Source organism: Haplochromis burtoni, unplaced genomic scaffold (assembly GCF_018398535.1).
Source record: "Haplochromis burtoni strain Fernald_Lab_line unplaced genomic scaffold, NCSU_Asbu1 Contig_152, whole genome shotgun sequence".
Classification (NCBI taxonomy): Eukaryota; Metazoa; Chordata; class Actinopteri; order Cichliformes; family Cichlidae; genus Haplochromis; species Haplochromis burtoni.
Genome location: NW_024582513.1, coordinates 489336 through 508398, shown reverse-complemented (window position 1 = coordinate 508398; position 19063 = coordinate 489336). Strand labels below are relative to the sequence as shown.

The following is a 19063-nucleotide window of genomic DNA, read 5'->3' as shown; positions in this document are numbered from 1 at the left end:
ATATCGATCCAGTGTTATTCAGTGTTTGTAACAGTGAGTGGGACAAAAGTGGCAGATGAGACAATAACGACTCTATGACAGTGTTTCAGCTGTTTAAGGAGTGCAACGACAGCATCGCAATACATCGACAAACATACAGCTGCAAAGGCAACAGACGTAAGAGACACACAATCTTGCTGATGACCAAGATTTATAAACAGTAAAGCCTTTCCTCGGCTGGCCTTTGCCGCCATGTGTTCATTAGATGGATCTGTTTGCAGATAAGTGATGGTTCAGATGTGTGATATCAGTAGGAAAACAGAAACTCTGGGGGCCTGAGAACAAGCTGTGATATTTGCCATACACCAACTCCAGGTGTACTAAATGGTGGTGTTTGATAGACAAACTGTGGGCTCAGATAGGAAAAAATGAGGTAAGGAGTCTCCGGAGAACACGGGTGGGCATTTCTCAGCTGCTAGACATGGCTGGCTGTAATCAGTTACCTTGCCCCCAGCCCTGACTAACCACGTCTTACTGTCAAGGAATGCCCACTTAAAATAATGGTCTCAGCTGCTGCAGCCTACTGAAGTTCTTGTTATGTAGAAGGATTCACAGCAAAAATTGACAAACTGTCCATGACATTTATCCAATAATTAAATAGTAGATCTGTTTAAATAAATTTAATTACATTTTATTTTGATAGCACAAAATCACAAGAAGTCACATTTATATTACAAAGTAAAGACCCTACAATAATAGAAACAAAACCCCAACAATCAAACGACCCCCTATGAGCAAGCACTTGGCAACAGTGGGAAGTAAAAACTCCCTGATCATTCGATCAGTGATAAAAGTAACAGTATAATTTTCCAGTGTGTGTCAGCAATATATGAAATTTATTTCTAATGAAAACTATATTTTCCTTAGAAAACACCCACATTGCACTGTATACCAGTGCTTGAGGCTGTTTTGCTAAGCTCAGCAAATTCAATACAAATGTGAACACCAGTGTTTGTGTACAACAGCATTTCACGCTTTCTTGCCCTGCCTGTATGACTTAGCCACAAGCCTATATTTTTCACTGTAGTTTTAGCAAATGTCCCTCAAAACAGGATTAAATGCAATATTTCTTACAGAAAGAAACATTTTTGCATCAGCACTTTTTCCGGCAACAGCACTGTGTTTATCAGATTCATAAAACATTAGCCCCATGCACATTTGTCAAGCTGAAACACTGGGGGGAACGAAATGTACCAACCCTTTGCTACAACTGTAATACTCACATCAGCTGAATTGTGGTTTGTTAATTTTCACAAAATGTGTTGGCAATTTGGAAAGGATGACTTTAATTCCTAATATTCAATTCAATTCAGTTTTATTTATATAGCTCAAAATCACAACAACAGTGGCCTCAAGGTGCTTTATAGGTGGAAGGTAAAGACCCTTCAATAGTAAAAAGAAAATAGTGAAAATCCCAGCAATCATATGACCCTCAGTGAGCAAGCGCTTTGGTGACGGTGAAAAGGAAAAACTCCCTTTTAACAGGAAGAAACCTCCAGCAGAACCAGGTGTAGGGAGGGGCGGCCATCTGCCGTGACTTTTTGGGATGAGGGGAGGAAGGTTGTGGAAGAAAAGCAGAAATTAATAATAATTAATATAAATCCATGAAGTGTCCAGAACGTACTTACAGTTCTAAAATCACCTTCATTGACTGACATTACAGGAAGCCTAATTTCTTCAAAAAATATATCATATATTAGTCTTAAAGGAGAAAAAAACATGTTTTATAACCATTAATAACCCGTGTCGTTAATGTAGCTGCACTGTAGATGTTCAGGACATACACATACATAAATATAAACAAAGCCTTATCTAAGTCTGAAATCAAGGCACGCAGAGCAAATCAAACTGCCTGTGTGATCTGAATCGCAAGCACTGAAGCAATTTCAGTAGGCTGTCAGTGTGTCTGAAGACAAGACGGTGTATGCTGTTCCAAATAATGTCAAAAGTAATCACAGGACACTGAGACCTCAAAACTACAGTGTGAGCGTGTAGAGTCTGGACAATCGCTACTAAAGCACAGGAACACGAGGACGAAAAAAAGGGGGGAGGAGACATACAGCTTGGTTGAATGTCATGTAGTTGCTGTGAACAAAGCCTTTTAGAAAACTGTATTTGAGTATAATTATTTGTATCTGTCTTTTATACATTTCTCATCAACGTACGCTACAGTAAATTTGGTGGATGACTTTATATATATAGATATTAGGCTACACTATGATGTACAGCCGTGCCATGCCGTATTCTAATAAAACAACGATGCCAAAATGTCCATTTCTATGTCGCTCATTTCCTGCCTGTTGAGGGTCAGCATTTATTTGTCCATCTGTGAAGAGTTGTCACAGAAATGCGATGTTTCTTCCGAAGATGTGCTAGAAGAGAAAAAATAAAACTGAAGGATGATGGGGACACTGAGTGGTGCATTAGACTGAGGGATAGGAGACGAACTGCCTCATTGAGAAGCTGTTGAAAAACAGCTGCATTTAGAAGTGGTTCCAGAGACATTCAGCCAACCTCTCTAAAGGCACCAGAATAACTAAATACCAATACTGATGTGGAAAAAGCTTCTACTGGAGGGCAGCAGAGAGAGGATTAAAGCCTTTCATTAACGTCTGCACCTTCAGAATACTAACATTTCAAATTATAGAGCTCTGGATGCCTATTAGATTACATAATAAAATGAAGCTGACAGAGTTCGTCTCCACAGAGAGACATCATCACTTCTGAAAATGTCACTGTAGCTATATAACATTTAAAATTCACAAGTTGTGATTCCTCAGAGAGAGAGGGGGGAGAGAAAAAAGACACACAACCTAAAACACTGAGTGTGGGTCTAAACTGGCTCTGGGGCTCATTTGTAGAGTCTGAAAGGTTTGCCAGGTTATCACTTGTTTAAATAATGATTCAGACAGAAAACAGAGAAACAACAAGGCTTCAAGTTGGCGTTTTCCCCTCTGTTTGAAGAGGACAGATCATTCTCCGCTGTCACCATGGAAACTAAACTGTATTAGAAATTCCTGTTGACTCACTCTGAAGCTGAAAACACAGAAAAATCCAATAGAAGTTGGTGCACATGCCTGGCAGCACTGCTTCACTGCCCAGTGCATTTATATTTATTACATCCACTACATACATATCACTTTCATATAAGCAGTTATGACACTTGCTTACACCAAGACACAGACACTGACACGCGCGCATATATACAACATTCACACACACACTGAACCCGCTCACTCACAGCACATGCATCTGTTTCTCGTTCCCTCTCATCCCACGATTCACACTGTTTCACACTCATCATCTCGGGCTCTTCCTTTTTTCAGCACCCTCCACCACCATAATTGTCTCAACTCCTTTCCCCTCTCTCCTACGTCTGTGCACCTCTCAGCCAGGCGTTACCATGGAAACTGGCTAACAACTGATGGGCTTGAAAACGTCAGGATTGGCATGCACGATTGGCAAGCGCGCGCGCGCTCGGAGGTGCATGCACAAACACACACATACATATTGTGCACATTCATTATTATACAATTCAAGCTTGGTGCATGTTATTCTGGCTCTATAGGCATGCATGCATAAGGAAACGATAGGTATGGTGAAGGGGTGCACACCAAATTTAAAGGGGGGGGGGGGTTAATTTAAGAAAAATTAAAGAAAAAAGGAGAAGAATAAAAAATATGTAGTTACTGACTGTCCCTTTTTTGAATGCACACTCGGATTCCTGTAAAATGCAAAATGATTTTGGTTTAACATTCATCATAAACACTCTGCGCATGCAGTGAGACCTTTTTATATGTTTGAAAACTCAAAACAACAAATGAAAACGTAAGCTACTTCCAGCTGCTCCCTTAGACACAAGGGGTTACCACAGCGGGTACCTCCGCATGTTTGGTTTGGAGGATTTTCACACCGGATGCCCTTCCTGACATAAGCCCCTCCCCCCACCCCACCCCTTGAAATGTATGAAAATCAATCAACCAGATTTGTCACTGCATATCATGGATGTATTACAAAATTAGCATGATGTTTTTGCATTTTTTTCTGAAGTCCTAAGTTTGTGGAAGGAGCAGATGTGCTGTCTTAGCAGTCTCTTTTTGTTTCCAAGGATGTGTCAAACCTGTTCACACTTATGTTTTTATTTGGACTGTGCATCGTCTGTCCAGACAGAGACACGAGCGTGACTCACTCTGTCAGCTGCTGTCTCACTTATATAAATAAATTTCATCAAACTAACTACTAACTTCATTTTCAGTGACTGGCCTTAGAAAGTCATGACTTGGCTGCTGTTGTCTTCCCCTCTTCACTGTTATGTGAGACTGCTTTAAGACGAGTCTGAAAGTTCCCGGGTCACGTTTAAGGCCGCTTTATAAACAGAGTATTACTCGCTTGTAACAGACTTTTTAATCAGCCACGTCTGCTCATATCTAATTTTAATTTTCAATTTTCAGATTAAATTGAATATTTTAAATGGATGAAGCCCTCAGGCTGAGAGTTTTTTTTTCCTTTTGGTAATGAGAATGGCAGTCTAATTTTAATCCTGATGACTACTGCAATGCTGATAGTGTAGTTTAACACCTGAAATTTCTATATAGAATTTAATTAATACACAGGGAAAGCAACTTTTCACAGATTATACAGAATCAAAGTGACAAGCATTTACAGAATAATTTGGCGCTACGGGGAGTGAAGAATTACAAAGTCTTTACCCACACATGTCAGTTGTCATTATATTCATTAAAGATGGCAGTATGTTTGCACAGCATCATGTCAAAGAAATCATGAGCTGATACAATGTAATATAATAATGCCATGAATGAGATGGTTTGTGACGTCCTGATTTAAAGAGTTAAGCATTTAGTTCTTATTAAAACTGAACACCTAATCTAAGGGCTAATTACTCATTTTGTATAGAGACTTGTTAGTCACAAGTGTGATGATGACTTGCAAAGTAGACATCGTATTGTATTACATAATGCTTGGAACAATAGAGTGTATATAAAAGATGGAGGTGTGTCATTAATATCTAGTAGTCTTGGCTAAATACAAAAATTGCATTTAAATTCGAACTCCAGGTTGAATGACCATAAACAACTATATTATACAAAATGGTGTTGACCAGAAGTTAAAACAGGTGGGATTTAGGATTTAGCTAATTGCAGTAGTTTGCTGGTAGTCCTCAGTCACACTGACCTAGAAAATGGTCAGCAACCCCTTGGCAACCACCGGTCACTGGGGACAAAAAGTGTATTTCCCAAAAGGATGGGGAGCAGTTGCTGGAGACAGCTGGCAGTCGCTAGGGGAAATCTGTTCTGCACCTTGTGGTGGTCCCTGTGGTTATTATCAGATTAGCAGATTGCTGGAGTCACCCACAGTTTGCATGGAAGATGCCAATTTGTCTGCACACACCAACTATTTGCCTCTCTGTGCCTGTGTGACAGACCTAGCTGACATATATTAAGCGATTAAAGTAGTTTAATTACCTTTTGTCATTTATTGTGTGGCTAACTACTGCAACAACAACCAAAAAAAAAAAGGAAATAAAAGATATTTGGCTGGTTTTTAATGTTCTGAATCTGAATTTATAAGCCACTATATTAGGTGTCAGCCATATTTATTACTGATATATATTAATAAGAAGCGGCTTGGTGCAATAGCCACACCTGAACTTACTGACTTCAAAGCTAGAGTTTACATTCCAGGTGAGATTTGTCATTTCGATCGTGGGGCGATCGTGGCTCAAGAGTTGGAAGTTCGCCTTGTAATCGGAAGGTTGCCGGTTCGAGCCCCGGCTTGGACAGTCTCGGTCGTTGTGTCCTTGGGCAAGACACTTCACCCGTTGCCTACTGGTGGTGGTCAGAGGGCCCGGTGGCGCCAGTGTCCGGCAGCCTCGCCTCTGTCAGTGCGCCCCAGGGTGGCTGTGGCTACAATGTAGCTTGCTATCACCAGTGTGTGAATGTGTGCGTGAATGGGTGGATGACTGGATATGTAAAGCACTTTGGGGTCCTTAGGGACTAGAAAAGCGCTATATAAATACGTATGTATGATGTGTGAACACTTTTTGCGGTTGACTACAGTTACTTTTTGAAGTTATATTTTGTTATTATTTTGTGTCACATGCACAGGTAGCTGTGGTGTAATCCAGCCTTATAATTACCATATGAACAAAATATGTAATAAAATTTTAAAAAGAACAAAAACAAAAACAACAGAGGAAAACAACAGGCACAGTACATGCTGCACATGCACACAAATATTCGCATATCCTATAAAAAGCTAAGAAGCTTATGTAATAATTCAGCATGAGTCTAGCCACCATGTAGACACGCATTCACAGTATAGAAGCCCGTTCCTAATTAGCACTTAGCATTTGAAAAACAACACAAAATAGCTTGTGTAGGCGAGGCCAGAGGCCAACAGTACTGTAAATGGGTTTAAAAGGTGAAAAACGAAGGTGTGCATCAGCAGAGTGCTCTGTCATTTGTACGCACACGCCTCACTGCATGTGAGAAAAACATCATTTGCTAGTGTAAATGCAGGGTGATTTATAATGGAATAGGTCAAATATAATACAAACATTATTTTTAGACGAATCTGCATCGTAGCCTAATAGAATAGACGTCTCAATCTGTTTTTAAAAAGGGCAACAAACAAGCTCAAGCATTAAAGCGCCATAAAAACCAAACTGCTGATCATCGCACAGTCATGAAAGATTTTGAGATTGCCTAAACAAAAAAACCTCTTCTCAAAGTGATGCATCAGTTCAGCAATAATGTGGCCACCTGTCACCTCCACAGCAAAAGAAGCTACTCTAATGCAAAACCTCAAGAAGAAGTAATTATTGCTTTAGTGCTGACAGAGGCCATTTCAGCAGCTTCTGATTGCATTTACTGGTACTAATATCTACCGTGTACTTGTTCCTTTAGAATAATTTGAAACACAGCGAGCTCAGAGATGAAGCCTAACAAATGTTTAAAAAGCCTAGAGGCTTGGCAAACATCTGCTATTGTAGCTTGGAAGCCTGGAAAGAGAATCCATTTGAACAAGATGATAACAGGTTCTAAAAGGTTAGCTAGCTAAAAACAGACATGTTCATAGCAAGTGGCTCCTAATAGCTGCTGTGGTTTTACTACTAAAAATTACACTCCCTGGCCACTTCATTAGGTACACCTCTACAACTGCGCATCAACACGAATATCTCATCAACCAATCACTTGGCCCCAATTAAGTGCATTTAGACATGATTAACCCTTGGGGGGTCCTAGAAAAATGCATACACTATCGGACCTAGAGCCACAAATCGACCTAAGTCGCCCCAAGGGTTAAGAAGAGCTAGTGAAATTCAAAATGAGCATCAGAATGGTGAAGAAAGGTTGTTGGTGTTAGATGGGCTGTTCTGAGTATTTCAGAAACCACTGATATGCTTTGATTTCCCCCACACAACCATCTCCGTGGTTTGCAAACAACGGTCAGAAAATCTCCAGCGAGCGGCAGTTCTCCGGAAGAAAATGTGTAGGAAAGTCTGAGAAGAAGGGCCAGATTGATGCAAATGGACTACAGCAGCAGAAGAGCAGACCGAGCACCTCTCCGCTGAGTTGAGAACAGGAAACAGAGGCTACAGTTTACACAGGCTGAACAAAGGTGAACAGAAGATTGCAAAAACATTGGAAAAATGTTGTCTTGTCTGATGAGTCTAGATTTCTGCTGCTACACTTGGATTGTAGCATCTGAATTTGGTGTGAAACAATGTGGATCCACTCTGGTGGGGGGGTTCATAGCACACAGCCTCCCTGGGTATTGTTGCCGACCATGTCCATCCCTTTATGACCGCAGTGGACCAATCTTCTGAAGGCTACTTCTATGCTGCAACGTCACAGAGCTAAGATCAGGTCATACTGGTTTCTTGAATGTGGCAATGAGTTCACTGTGCTTGAACAGCCTTCACAATTACCAAACTCAGGCCAATACAGAACCTTTGGGATGTGGTGGAAACCCACTAAAGGGATGTGTCCACTGAGTGTATGAGTCACATTTTCACAAAAGAATGGGCTTGACTTCTGCATACATAATGCAACGATGTAAAACATCATCACGTTTTATCTTCATATTATAATATAATTATTTTATTTCAATAACACTTTCGAATACTTGGTGTTTTGTAGTTGTTTATTTCCAATGTAGTTTACTGTGGCACTACATTTTAAAAAACAAACAACAACAACAACAACAACAACAAAACAAGACACTGTAAAAAACGCTTTTACGCAGACTTTCTTTGAACAAAGGCACTGATATTTATGGATTTGTTTCTGCCGTCCAATCAGTATTTAAGTCATATTTGTTTTTCCAAAGAGATGTGGAGCGCAGACGCTAGTCATCTTTGTTTCACTGAAAATAGATTTACATGAAATTATTGCTAGGTTTGTGTTCAATAAGTTGTACGGCAGTTCAGATCCCTCTCCTCCACATCTTCTTTTCTTCTTAGTATATATAAGGGAAAATCCTGTAAGGCACACGTCGGCAGTATGTGTCCCAAGCCAGCCCGTATTTGGCTCTACACTGTCTTTCATCACGGGCCTCTCGGTGAATCAGTAAAACAGTGAAGTATATGACGTAGAAATAAGGCAGAAGATGTGAGAATCCTATAAATAAAGAGGCACATATGACAAAAAACACAAGACAGTATTATATGATTCAGTAATGAATGGTGAAAAAAAACTAGTACCTTCTTTTGCTACTGACATCAGCATTTGTGATTTGTATAAAACAAGCTGCAATCAAGTGTACATCCTCCTCTGCAAATAGCAGTTTACTTTCTATTCAGTCTTTACTGTACAAAAGCCCTGCAGTGAATACCAGTCTGATTAAGCTCTTAATATTCAGTGTTGATTCATCACAGTAATCAGAGCAGTACCCCTTGTCCCTTTAGTCAGCGCTTCCTCAGTCCAGGTTTACAGGGGACCACTGAGCTCGTTTGTTAGGGCAGCTTTCATCTGTCATCACTTTTTTTTTGGAGTGCATATTTTTGCAGTTTGTGCTACAGCGATAAAAAAGGATAAAAAGCAGAAACTAAAGAATGCGTCTCAATTACAAAAGCAGAGAGACAAATGAGTCACATAATGTTGAATACCAATGAGAGTGTCAGCTATACAAAAGTCTGACAGTCACTATTTCAGGAAGTGGGTTTTTGAGAGAACAGGGCAATTTACAGAAGAACAAAGAGAACAGTTTCCTGCTGCCATTGTTGGAAGCACATCAGTTGCAAATGTAATGCAAATATTTCATAAGGACATGGAGGTAGTCTGAAAAAAAAAATCACAGTGCACAAGGCCATTAATACCTTATAAACCAAAACCACATCAAACTGTACTGAGAGCACACAAAATGTGGCATTAAATGCTTAGTTAGATTGAGGCTGTTTTCCATCCGGTATTTACCACAATGGAAAAAAAAAAGAAAAAAGAAAAACAATAGCGGCTCGGTGCGGAGGGGTAAAACAGGTCTTAACTGTTGTTTGTTCCTTATGTGCTGAGCAACAGTTCAGGGTACCCCTGCCATTAAGACTCCACCGTGGGCACCGAACATGCCATGGCCCCCGTATCTGCCTGGCTGACTCAGGTTGGCTACATATGTTTCTTGTTTACATCTACCTCTCTCACGCTTGCTGTGTCTCGCCGGGGCGGAGCTTATTGCGGGCTCCCGCCCCTGGCCCTCGCACCTGAGGTTAATCACACACCTGTGGCTCATCGCCTAAACTCATCCACTACTTAAGGCAGTGGCTGGAAGCATCTCGTCGCTGTGGTGTGCTGTGTTTTTTGTGAAGTCCCTCGTGTGTGAACAGCTCCTTTCCCGGATTTCCCTGTGCCCTGGATTCCCCCCGCCCTCTCACTTGTATATATTTGCACCTGGTGTTGTATAGTAATAAGCGGAACTGTATTCTAGCTGCCTTGTCTGCGCTTGAGTCCATCCCACTTCGTGACAGAACAGGTGAGACCAGAGTGATGTTTATCTGTTGGACTTCTGTGCTAAGTACAGTTTGTCAAAAACAAACACCATGTTCAAGAAGAAGGGTGTTCGTAAGCAGGGTCCTGGACAGGTCTCATGTACCCAAATGTACAGTGAGGACCATTTTGCAGAGCCCCCAGTCTGTGAGTGAGATTTTCATCCCAACCTCCAGCACAACTTCTGAAGCACTCAAAGGAAGGTTGGGTTAAAAAGAGGAACATGGTGCACGAATCTGCAGCTGCAAAGTGGCTGGTGTCTGTTCTGGCAGCAAAGAGTTCAGCCCTGTTAGTAGCTGAAGGAAGGTCAGGGAGGACTGGGTGAGAGCAAGAAACAAGACTTTTGGACAGCCTTGAAACGATTCAGGGATACTGTCGTGTGACAGAATGGGAAAGCAGCTGACCTCAACTTAATATAATCAAGCAGTGGAAGGAATACTTCCACTGAGGACCCCCTCAATCTTATTGTCAAACCCAGAGGAAGAGAAGAAGTGAGGGGGATGACCAACCCATCACTGGGGGTGAGGTCACTGAGGTAGTTTAACAGCTCCTTGGTCACAGAGCCCCTGGGGTAGATCAGATTCTCTAGAAGCATCTTAAGGCTCTTGATGTCCTCCAGGACCAATTACACAAGGATCACACTTTTAAGCCTCGCTGGAAATATTAAGCTACTAGATGTACTAGAGAAGAAGTTTGTCCACATTGGTCCTCCTGAAGCTCAGTTAAAGAAGTTGTATGTAGTGTATGTAGTAAAATCTAGTTTTCATCCTGGTTGTGGAATACTGGACTACTTCTTTATCCTGCTGAGCATGTTTGAGGGTGTATAGAAATTTCTTTTACTTATGTATTAATCACATTATTTTATTGTAATGCCTTGGTGCCACTGGGTTTTAACATGTCTTAAGACAAATGGTAGGGGGTGTAGTAAGGATCTTGGGGGAAACAGGAACTCCACAGGAAGAGTCTTTTGTCTCTTCAAGGACTCTGGTAGGTAGCAAGGGAGTGTGAACCTTAAGGTGTGAAACAGCTGTGTACTGCCTTTTGTTCCTGGAGAAGGTATTTAACTGAGAGCCATGTTAGACTCAGGGAGAACTCTGCTGACCGTCTGTCCCGCGGACATGCAGGGGCTCCATCAAGCTTGGTTGTCTGTTCTTTGTGTGCTTTGATTAAAGAATGTTAGCTACCGCTCGTTTGCAGGCTTTATTTAAATGGAAAACTTCCACAACAAGGGTGTGTGGGAGTTTGCACAACCAGTCATGTTCTTTGTGGACTTGAAGAAGGGGTCTAACTGTAACCCTCATGTGTATGTGCTTCAGGAGTGTGGGGTATCTGACCCATTGCTATGATCCATTTGGCCCTCATTTTGCAGTGAGAGCTTGGACTTACTGGCAATTATTTGCTCCTGGTGTTGGACTTGGCCAGGATTTCATGGTTAAGATTAAAATATTTGAAAATCCTTGGATCAGCACCCCATACAAAACGCTATTTAAATACCAAAAACACATCTTTCCAATCTTTCCAATCATATTATAAAGGTAGATAAACTCAAAGGAGTTGGAGCACGCCACAAACACTCCCCTACTGGCCATAGATCTGTAAATCTCTACTTGTGCGGCAGCGACACACCCATTCATTCTCCCTCTCCTGTTTCTTCTGTTGTTCAGTCTTTCTCAAAGCGATCAGTTGTATATGCCAGGCTCACGAGTCACCCCTAATCCGATAAAGGCTTCCTCAAACCGCAGCTTGCTGCTTCATTATCAATAAATGCATTTGGGGTTGGGGTCCTTGCAGCTAAATACAAACGTAAAGATTTTCTTAAAACGACCAATTTGAGGTATAATGACAATAAAAATGAAAGATTACGACTTTTGCTATGAGTTACTTTGCTATGAATGTCACTAATCCAGGGATTAGTGACATTCATAATGAGGAGGTCAAAACTTTCGTACATACATACATACAAGTAAAGTTTCCGAGAAAAAAAAAGAACCAGGATTTCACAGATTTCACACATTAACACACCCAGCCATCATTATCCATACTAATAATAAACAAGGCTGAAGATGATTATTACTCAGCCTGACATTAATCTCTTATCCATGACTTCACCCACATATGCTAAAAAAAACTGTTATGTCAGTGTGGCCTTCTTTTCTAGCAAAAAAAAAAAAAAAAAAAGGGCAGAGGGCTTTTAAGATGTCTTACCACACGGAAGGGACCAGGCAAGGGCCATGAGGAGGTCCCCAAGGTAATTGGGATGACGAACGAGACCCCACCAGCCGGACACCAGCAGCCGCTTCCCTGTTGCTGTGGCAATGGTCTCCAGTCCTGTAGGGAGTCGTAAAACGCACCGATATTTCTGAATAAGATTTACCAACTCTCTGTCTCCCTCCCCACTTTGATGTGAGGAGGAAATCAATAAAAATAAAAAAAGACTTTATCTGAATGCATTAAAAGATAAAGATAAAAACGGAGGGAAACAAACTGACTAGTGACACTTGGATGAGTGGGGTCCCGCCTGAACTGATTCTTCTGTGAGTTGGATTGTCTGAAAATGTAATATCCAATACCTGACAGCAAAAACCCCCCCAAAAAACAAACAAAAAAAAAGGTTCATTATTCATTTTCAGCCACTTTTCAGCAGAACAGCAGAAAAGAGCTGACAAGCGATTACCATTCAGTGCTATTATGGCTGCAGCCTTGAGTGAACTTAGGGTCTGGGGGTGCACAACCAGGAAGGCTGCCTGCAGGCCGTACGTGAATGGAACCCAGGCCAGATCACCGAAGACCAGCATGAAACCAAAACCATCGTGCACAATGTCCATGGTGGTCAGGACAGCCTCCTGTTACAGCAAAATGAAGCAGACATTAAATAAAAGCAGTGATCAAATAAAGTAAAAAAAAAAAAAAGTGTGACTCTCACCTCATTCCACAGAGCGTCCGCCACGTACAGCAGCTGGAAACTGTTGACCAGAATCATGGCAAGGGAGGGGGATCCTCGGAGCTCCACCTCCTTCATCAGCATGCCGAGGTTAATGACCACCTGAGGGGGTCGTGAATAATGATGAACACAAGTGGGGCTGCGTGTGTTCACTTGCACGGGCAGACAAATTCCTTCTGTGATCATGAGATTGCCAACTAAAATAAATGGATGCTGTCATTATTCTACTATTTATTTTGCAATAAATAAAAAGCTTCTTTTGGCTGGTCACTTATTCTCGTGTGGATGGATCCACATATGCGATTTTTACAGATGATGCCCTACCTGATGCTACCCTCCCAGGGATTTTCATCTCCTCCCAAACTCAAACAGGGGCTCTTTCATCTGTTAGGCAAATTAACCACTACACTACAGAGCCACTGTTTTTAGGATTAATAATCTGCCAAATAATGTCTCACTTAATCGAGTCTTTCGTTTGTGCGTGAAATATAAGACACATGTCCCATTTTCTGTCTTTCTAAATAAGAAAATTCCTCCTGTGATGAATTGATTATAAACATACAGTAAAAACCTACTCTGTATTTAGGTACATTTAATCTAACATAACATGAAACAGTATAGACTTCATTAAAAGTCAAGTCTTAGCCTTATCCATCCATGAGATCATTTGCAGGTCTTGTTCCAGTTTTCTTGAGTGAAAATTAAGAATGAATCTAACTTTTGGCAAACCAGTCATGTCGTCAAACAAGTCCTTGATATCTTCTTCACCTCTGAATCACCTAAATCTGAATGACAGCTTGCAGTCAACTCTGGGTCACATGTGAGGTCTTTTGCGCAAATGTCCAATTTACATTTGAACTATTTGTGATTCAGGGCGACACGTTTAACCGTATCTCGCACAGAGTCTTTCCAGTGCTCGAATGAAAGCCCAGACTAGGCGCTGTGATCCATCATTTTATGTCAAATGGAATGAGCTGGAGTGCAGAGTCTAGAGAACAAAAAAATGTGCAAATAATTACAGCGTGCACGCCAATCAATTGTCTGCCATTTGGACTAATCGAATAAATGATTAATAAATGCATTATCACACTCCAAATGCTTTCTGAGTGAAGGATATTCTGCAGCTGCATTCATTCCCCAGACTGTTGTCATTTATGTTCCTAGTGGGAAAAGAAATCCATACATCGTGTACATTTTTCCGACTTGATGATACACGAGAATGCAGAAACAAAATAAATATTTCACACTCGAGCTATAAACACTTCCATAACTCAAACTGAGTTATTAAATATGAAGCTGATTTAGATCTAAGAAGCAATATTTGGCACTATTATACCAAAGTCCAAGGAATCCATTAAATTATTAAGAAAGCCCATCGTGCTTTAATATTTGAGATTTTATCAACAACTGTGAAATGCTGAACGTTAAAAGAAAGTAGTTTGGACGTTGAACAGGAAATGAAAATATCCCACACAGTGTCTGTAGCCAGTTGGTGGAGGCTTTTTCTGGGCTCTCCCACGCACATGGCTTTAAAACATTCACATGTGCAAAGGTTTTTCCTTTGTACACTGTAAATACCAAAGGAAAACGGCTGCTCGCATCAGTGCTTTACCGAGACGCTTCAACCTTCTGCAGTCTCGGTGCTGTCGTTTTTGTGACCGGCGATGACACTGAGAACCTCGTGGTCATTTTAGGGATCTTGTTTGAGGTTCTACAGCACATTTAGTCTAATTTAGTCTGATGACTCAGACACGGATAGCTGCGCGCACCCCAGTCCTCCAGCAAATGTCTTACTGTGTCAGGTCAGCAGGGAGAAAAGCTTTTGATTGTGACTGTGTCAAACTCACAGACTGCAAATTATTATGGAAGCTCAGAGGAGAGCAATACCGCCACCTGTTGGTTATGTTGGGCTCTTGGACAGAAATGACCATCAATGTTATTTAATGCATTTAACGCGAATCTGAAGGTGTTTTGCACACTTACAAATACATCCGGGTAAGACTCTATTATCTGGCCGGGTCTTTCTGTGCAGAGTCTGAATGCTCTCTCTGCGGCTGTGTCGATTCTGTCCGAGTACTCTGACTTCCTCCCACAGTCCAAAGACATGCAGTTAATGGGGTTAGCTTAACTGGTGATTCTGGTGTGATGCGAGTGTGAACGGTTGTTTGTCTCTTTGTGTTAACCCTGAGACATAGTGGTGACCTGTCCAGGGTGTACCTTGCCTATAGGGATAGGATTGTGGAGCCACTTGGATAAGTGGAAGAGAATGAATGGATGACGACTAACTTAAAAGGACCTTGTTATCTCATTAGAGACAGTTTTCAAATGTCTCTCTTATAGAGTACTGTATCTATAAATCTTTGAACAGTGTTAAGGTGAGCCAAGTAGTTTGCTACTCTGGGTAAACTCACCCAGCCAATCAGACCCGGTCTGAGCTCGCAGAAATATTTCAGGTCAAAATCTCCAATCCGGGGGTTTAGCTCCCGCCCGATGAAGAAGTCATAGAGCGGGTTTCCTAAATCATATCAAAGAGAAAATCACAAAAATCAAATGCTATAATTACATGCTGACATAAAGGTAGCAGAGTAGCAAGTACAGGAGCGCAATCTCACTTAACAGTTTGCCTCATGCATAATGCCTACAAGCTCCTGTTGAGCGTGGCAGTTAGATAATTACCCACAGGAACACCCAAATCCTCCAGCAAACAATACAACAAGCCTGTGGACGCACTGAATGCTGCCAGCTGCTGGGTTCAAACCGTGTTTTAGCATGGATTCAACCTTTATTAATGATCCTCAACATCTCACCTGTGTTTCCCCCCAAAGCAAGCGCATGGGAAGGAGCCCAGAAGGAGCGGATGTAGAGGTAGATGGAGAACAGGAACGACACTGCTATTGCACATACTGCCAAAGGCAACAGCAGCTCAAACAGATACCCCAGAGGAGCCCCGAGCCCCAGTAACAACATCAGGAACACACCGCTGATGCACAGGCCATGAAAACCTGAGGGAGGGAAACAAACAACACAAAATGTTGTCGCCTGGAGGAGCGAGATAAGCAGGCTGACAGAGGCTTGCATGGAGAAAAAGGTAAAAGTTGGAAGAGCTGAGTATTATGTAACTTCAACTTTTAGATCAGACCTGTGGATTTTAGATTTTCTTTTCTTTTTTTTTCAAATATACTACAGTCAGCAACACAACTGTGAACAACACATTTGCAGTCAAAACATGTATAATACTAAAGAATAGCTGTGAAACATTGCAGATAGTGCTGCAGGATTACAAATTATTTCACACTTAGGTTTAATATTTAAATCTGTTTCTTGAAGGCGCACAGATTCTGTCCTAAACAGAAATGCTTGTAGTTATATCGCGCCCTGCTCAACGATACCATTTATGGGATACTTGAGGCGTGTTCCATCTCTGAGCACCAGCCCCTCAGACACCTGCAGGCAGTAAGCAGAATACAACACAAATCATATGCTGCATACCTATTACAGTGTCATAAGGTCAATAATTCAACCCATTCTTTCTCATTTCTCATTTCTTCATAATTGTGCAGCTTAGAAAGTTCCTCTGTAAAAATGCTGGACTCTATAGGCAGAGAGCGCCTATAGCCACAGATGAACTGTATTATACAGGTCGCTGTATTTTATAAACTTCTCAGTATGTAGCAAAGGAGAAGTGTTGAGGCGTGTAGCTCTGAAAGAACTCTAATTGCAGAGTACAGTCATTTAACCAAGAGGATGATCACACCGACTGGAACTTAACAGACAATAATTATCTTCTGATTTATTAGTATTAATTATTACACACAGCATGTTATAAAGCTATGTTTACAGCTTCATTATACACATAAGCTAGATCACAAACCCACAGCAGATTTCACTGTAAGTTTCACATTGAATTGGGCTGATGAACATGCCGTACCTTTCCTAATGGCATCAAATAGATGACTGCATGCAAAGCAAACCACCCAAGAAGAAGCACGGGGGCCAGCGGGTCCCACAGCTGGTCAGCTGAAGGGAGGGGGGGCGGCCATTGGAACAAACTGGCCTCAGGAGATCGGCTCAAACAGATCAGGAACAGCACCGTTAACGGAAGAAAGATGGGAATGCACACGGCACCTGAAAGATGAATACAATTAAAGAATCAGACAAAAGTATGATGACAGGTTAGGTGCATCATAAGACAGCATGGCTGAGACAACATGTAAAGAAGTGAAACAGCATCTGTGGAGATTTGGCATTGCAGCACATTAATAATGCATATGCAGGTAAACTGTGGTAACTCTAATAACTGCAGAGTAGCAAAACAATTCAGTCAGCTGACTGTAAACATCAGTAGTGACGGATGTGAAATCTGTAGTTAGCTTAACTGGAAAAGCACGACATGAAGCATCAAGCACATTTCACTTCAGCAATGATGAATCTGACATAGGAGGCTGCCTTGATTCTTGATTAGAGGTGTAATGACGGAGATGATGCTGTGATGCCAGCGATCATTACTACAGTGCAACATCCTACATCCTATTAGTTTTACTGAGGCATCAATCTTATGGTCCACCAAACAAACTGCTCAATTTAATAAAACAACACATCTCTAGGCAGTGTCAGCATCATAAATAGCGCATTAGTGTAAACGTTCTTTTGTATGTCAGCTAAAATGATCACCACCGCTTATTTCTTCCTTTTATAAAATCAGGATCCTCTTAGCTTCTATCTAATTTGTATATAACAACAGCATTTAGCTGCAGGGAAATGCAAGTAATGTGATAGCACTGCATTTGCAGACAGCAGCTTGAGCATCAGAATGCATGAATGAATCAAAGGAAAGAAAAGTTGCTGTTGTTTTTCTAGTTTAGTGCAGCAACGGCACATGCTGCATCAATGCTTAGCACTATGATCATGGCAACGTGACATCAAACTAAATCGAAGATGTCTACTAGCGCAACATTAAGACACACTGCTGTGACTTACCCAGGGTTCCTCCAAATTCCCTCTCTGAGTCATGTGACAGTTTGTGTTTGAGTGCTTGACTGTTTGGTCTCATTATTGTGCTCCTGTTTAAAAAGAAGACAACATATACAATAGGTTAAAAGGTTGTAAGAATGACAACACAAACCCCTCAGAGACTGTATTATTATTAAGATCTTGAAGCTTGAACTTTTTCCCTTGAGTATTTCCATTTTATTGGGCACTTTTTACCAACTACCAGCAATCAGTAATGATTATCTAAAACCGGAGATTCAAAGAGCATACACACTGCAATACACTTATAACTGATTTAATAAACCCTGTAAACCCACAGAGGCTCTCCTCAGGTTAGACAAACTGAGATTTCCACCAGACTGTCAGCGTTTGAACTCTTTCTGTAACAAAGCTGTCAGGAAAGTGAAGTTGACTTCAAAGGCATCTCTCCTCTTTCAGTAAAATCTAAAGCTGAGGGCTTCCGCTTGCAGTAGAGTAATTTTTAAATGATTCTATTTGTACTTTTACCAGAGTAGATCCAAGTACTTCTTCTACAGGTGCATACTTTTCAGACTATATTTGATGTAAACCCCTCACACTGAATGGCGAGGCCACAATAATGATGCATTCAAATACTCAAAGGGAATTCTAAATGTGGGCTAATAATCAAACTTGACAAAAAGCAAGAGAAATGGTCAACGAGACGATTAAGAGTCATCAAAAAGTCATTATGGTTCGATTTAAAAACCTTTTTCTTATAAAATGTTAAATTGCTGCTTATTTCTGCACACCCGTGCTGGACTGTTGCCATGGGTGCCATAAATAAATAAGGCAAAGTTCAGGTCAAGCTGCTGTCAGTTCCTGAGCAGTTCTGCTGTGGACAGTGAAACACGGGTCGGACCAGTTACCTGTGAACGAACTGAAGGCTTTCCGCAAACACGAAGAGTGCAAATCTGTAGTCCTGTTTAGCTTCTTACCGGTTACTGCAAAATGGGATGTTTGCATCAAGGCAGCTCGTGAGCGTCCATCCAGCAACCTGCACACGGACACGCCCCCACCTACGTTACTGCAGCACGAAATCCTCCCCGCGCCAATCAGGAGGCTCCGCGGTCAT

The 19063-nt window shown here is 41.4% G+C and overlaps 1 protein-coding gene across 2 annotated transcripts; it reads right to left on the bottom strand.

The window, feature by feature from the left end:
• Nucleotides 1–8177: 8177 nt before the first annotated feature.
• Nucleotides 8178–19027, bottom strand: tm7sf2 (transmembrane 7 superfamily member 2). 2 transcript variants are annotated; one of them, XM_005931955.3, is made up of 11 exons: nt 18927–19027; nt 17959–18041; nt 16910–17106; nt 16371–16425; nt 15789–15983; nt 15393–15496; nt 12964–13083; nt 12715–12883; nt 12530–12610; nt 12246–12368; nt 8178–8681 (listed from the first exon to the last, which is right to left on the bottom strand). In XM_005931955.3, exons 2-11 carry the CDS (start codon nt 18029–18031, stop codon nt 8521–8523), a joined length of 1278 nt encoding a protein of 425 aa, XP_005932017.1. In that variant the 5' UTR covers nt 18032–18041; nt 18927–19027; the 3' UTR covers nt 8178–8520. The 2 variants fall into 2 exon arrangements, with proteins under 2 accessions (XP_005932017.1, XP_005932016.1); XM_005931954.3 differs by having other exon boundaries at nt 8180–8681; nt 18858–19020.
• Nucleotides 19028–19063: the final 36 nt, after the last annotated feature.

Bases quoted from the DNA above. Each gene is read 5' to 3' on its own strand.
- tm7sf2 (XM_005931955.3), bottom strand. From the start codon at position 18,031: ATGAGACCAAACAGTCAAGCACTCAAACACAAACTGTCACATGACTCA. The intron at 15,984-16,370 runs GTATCGTTGAGC...TCCCTCCCTCAG, and splicing joins CCTCAAGTATCCCATAAATG to GTTTTCATGGCCTGTGCATC. The intron at 15,497-15,788 runs GTGAGATGTTGA...GATATGATTTAG, and splicing joins TGCTTTGGGGGGAAACACAG to GAAACCCGCTCTATGACTTC.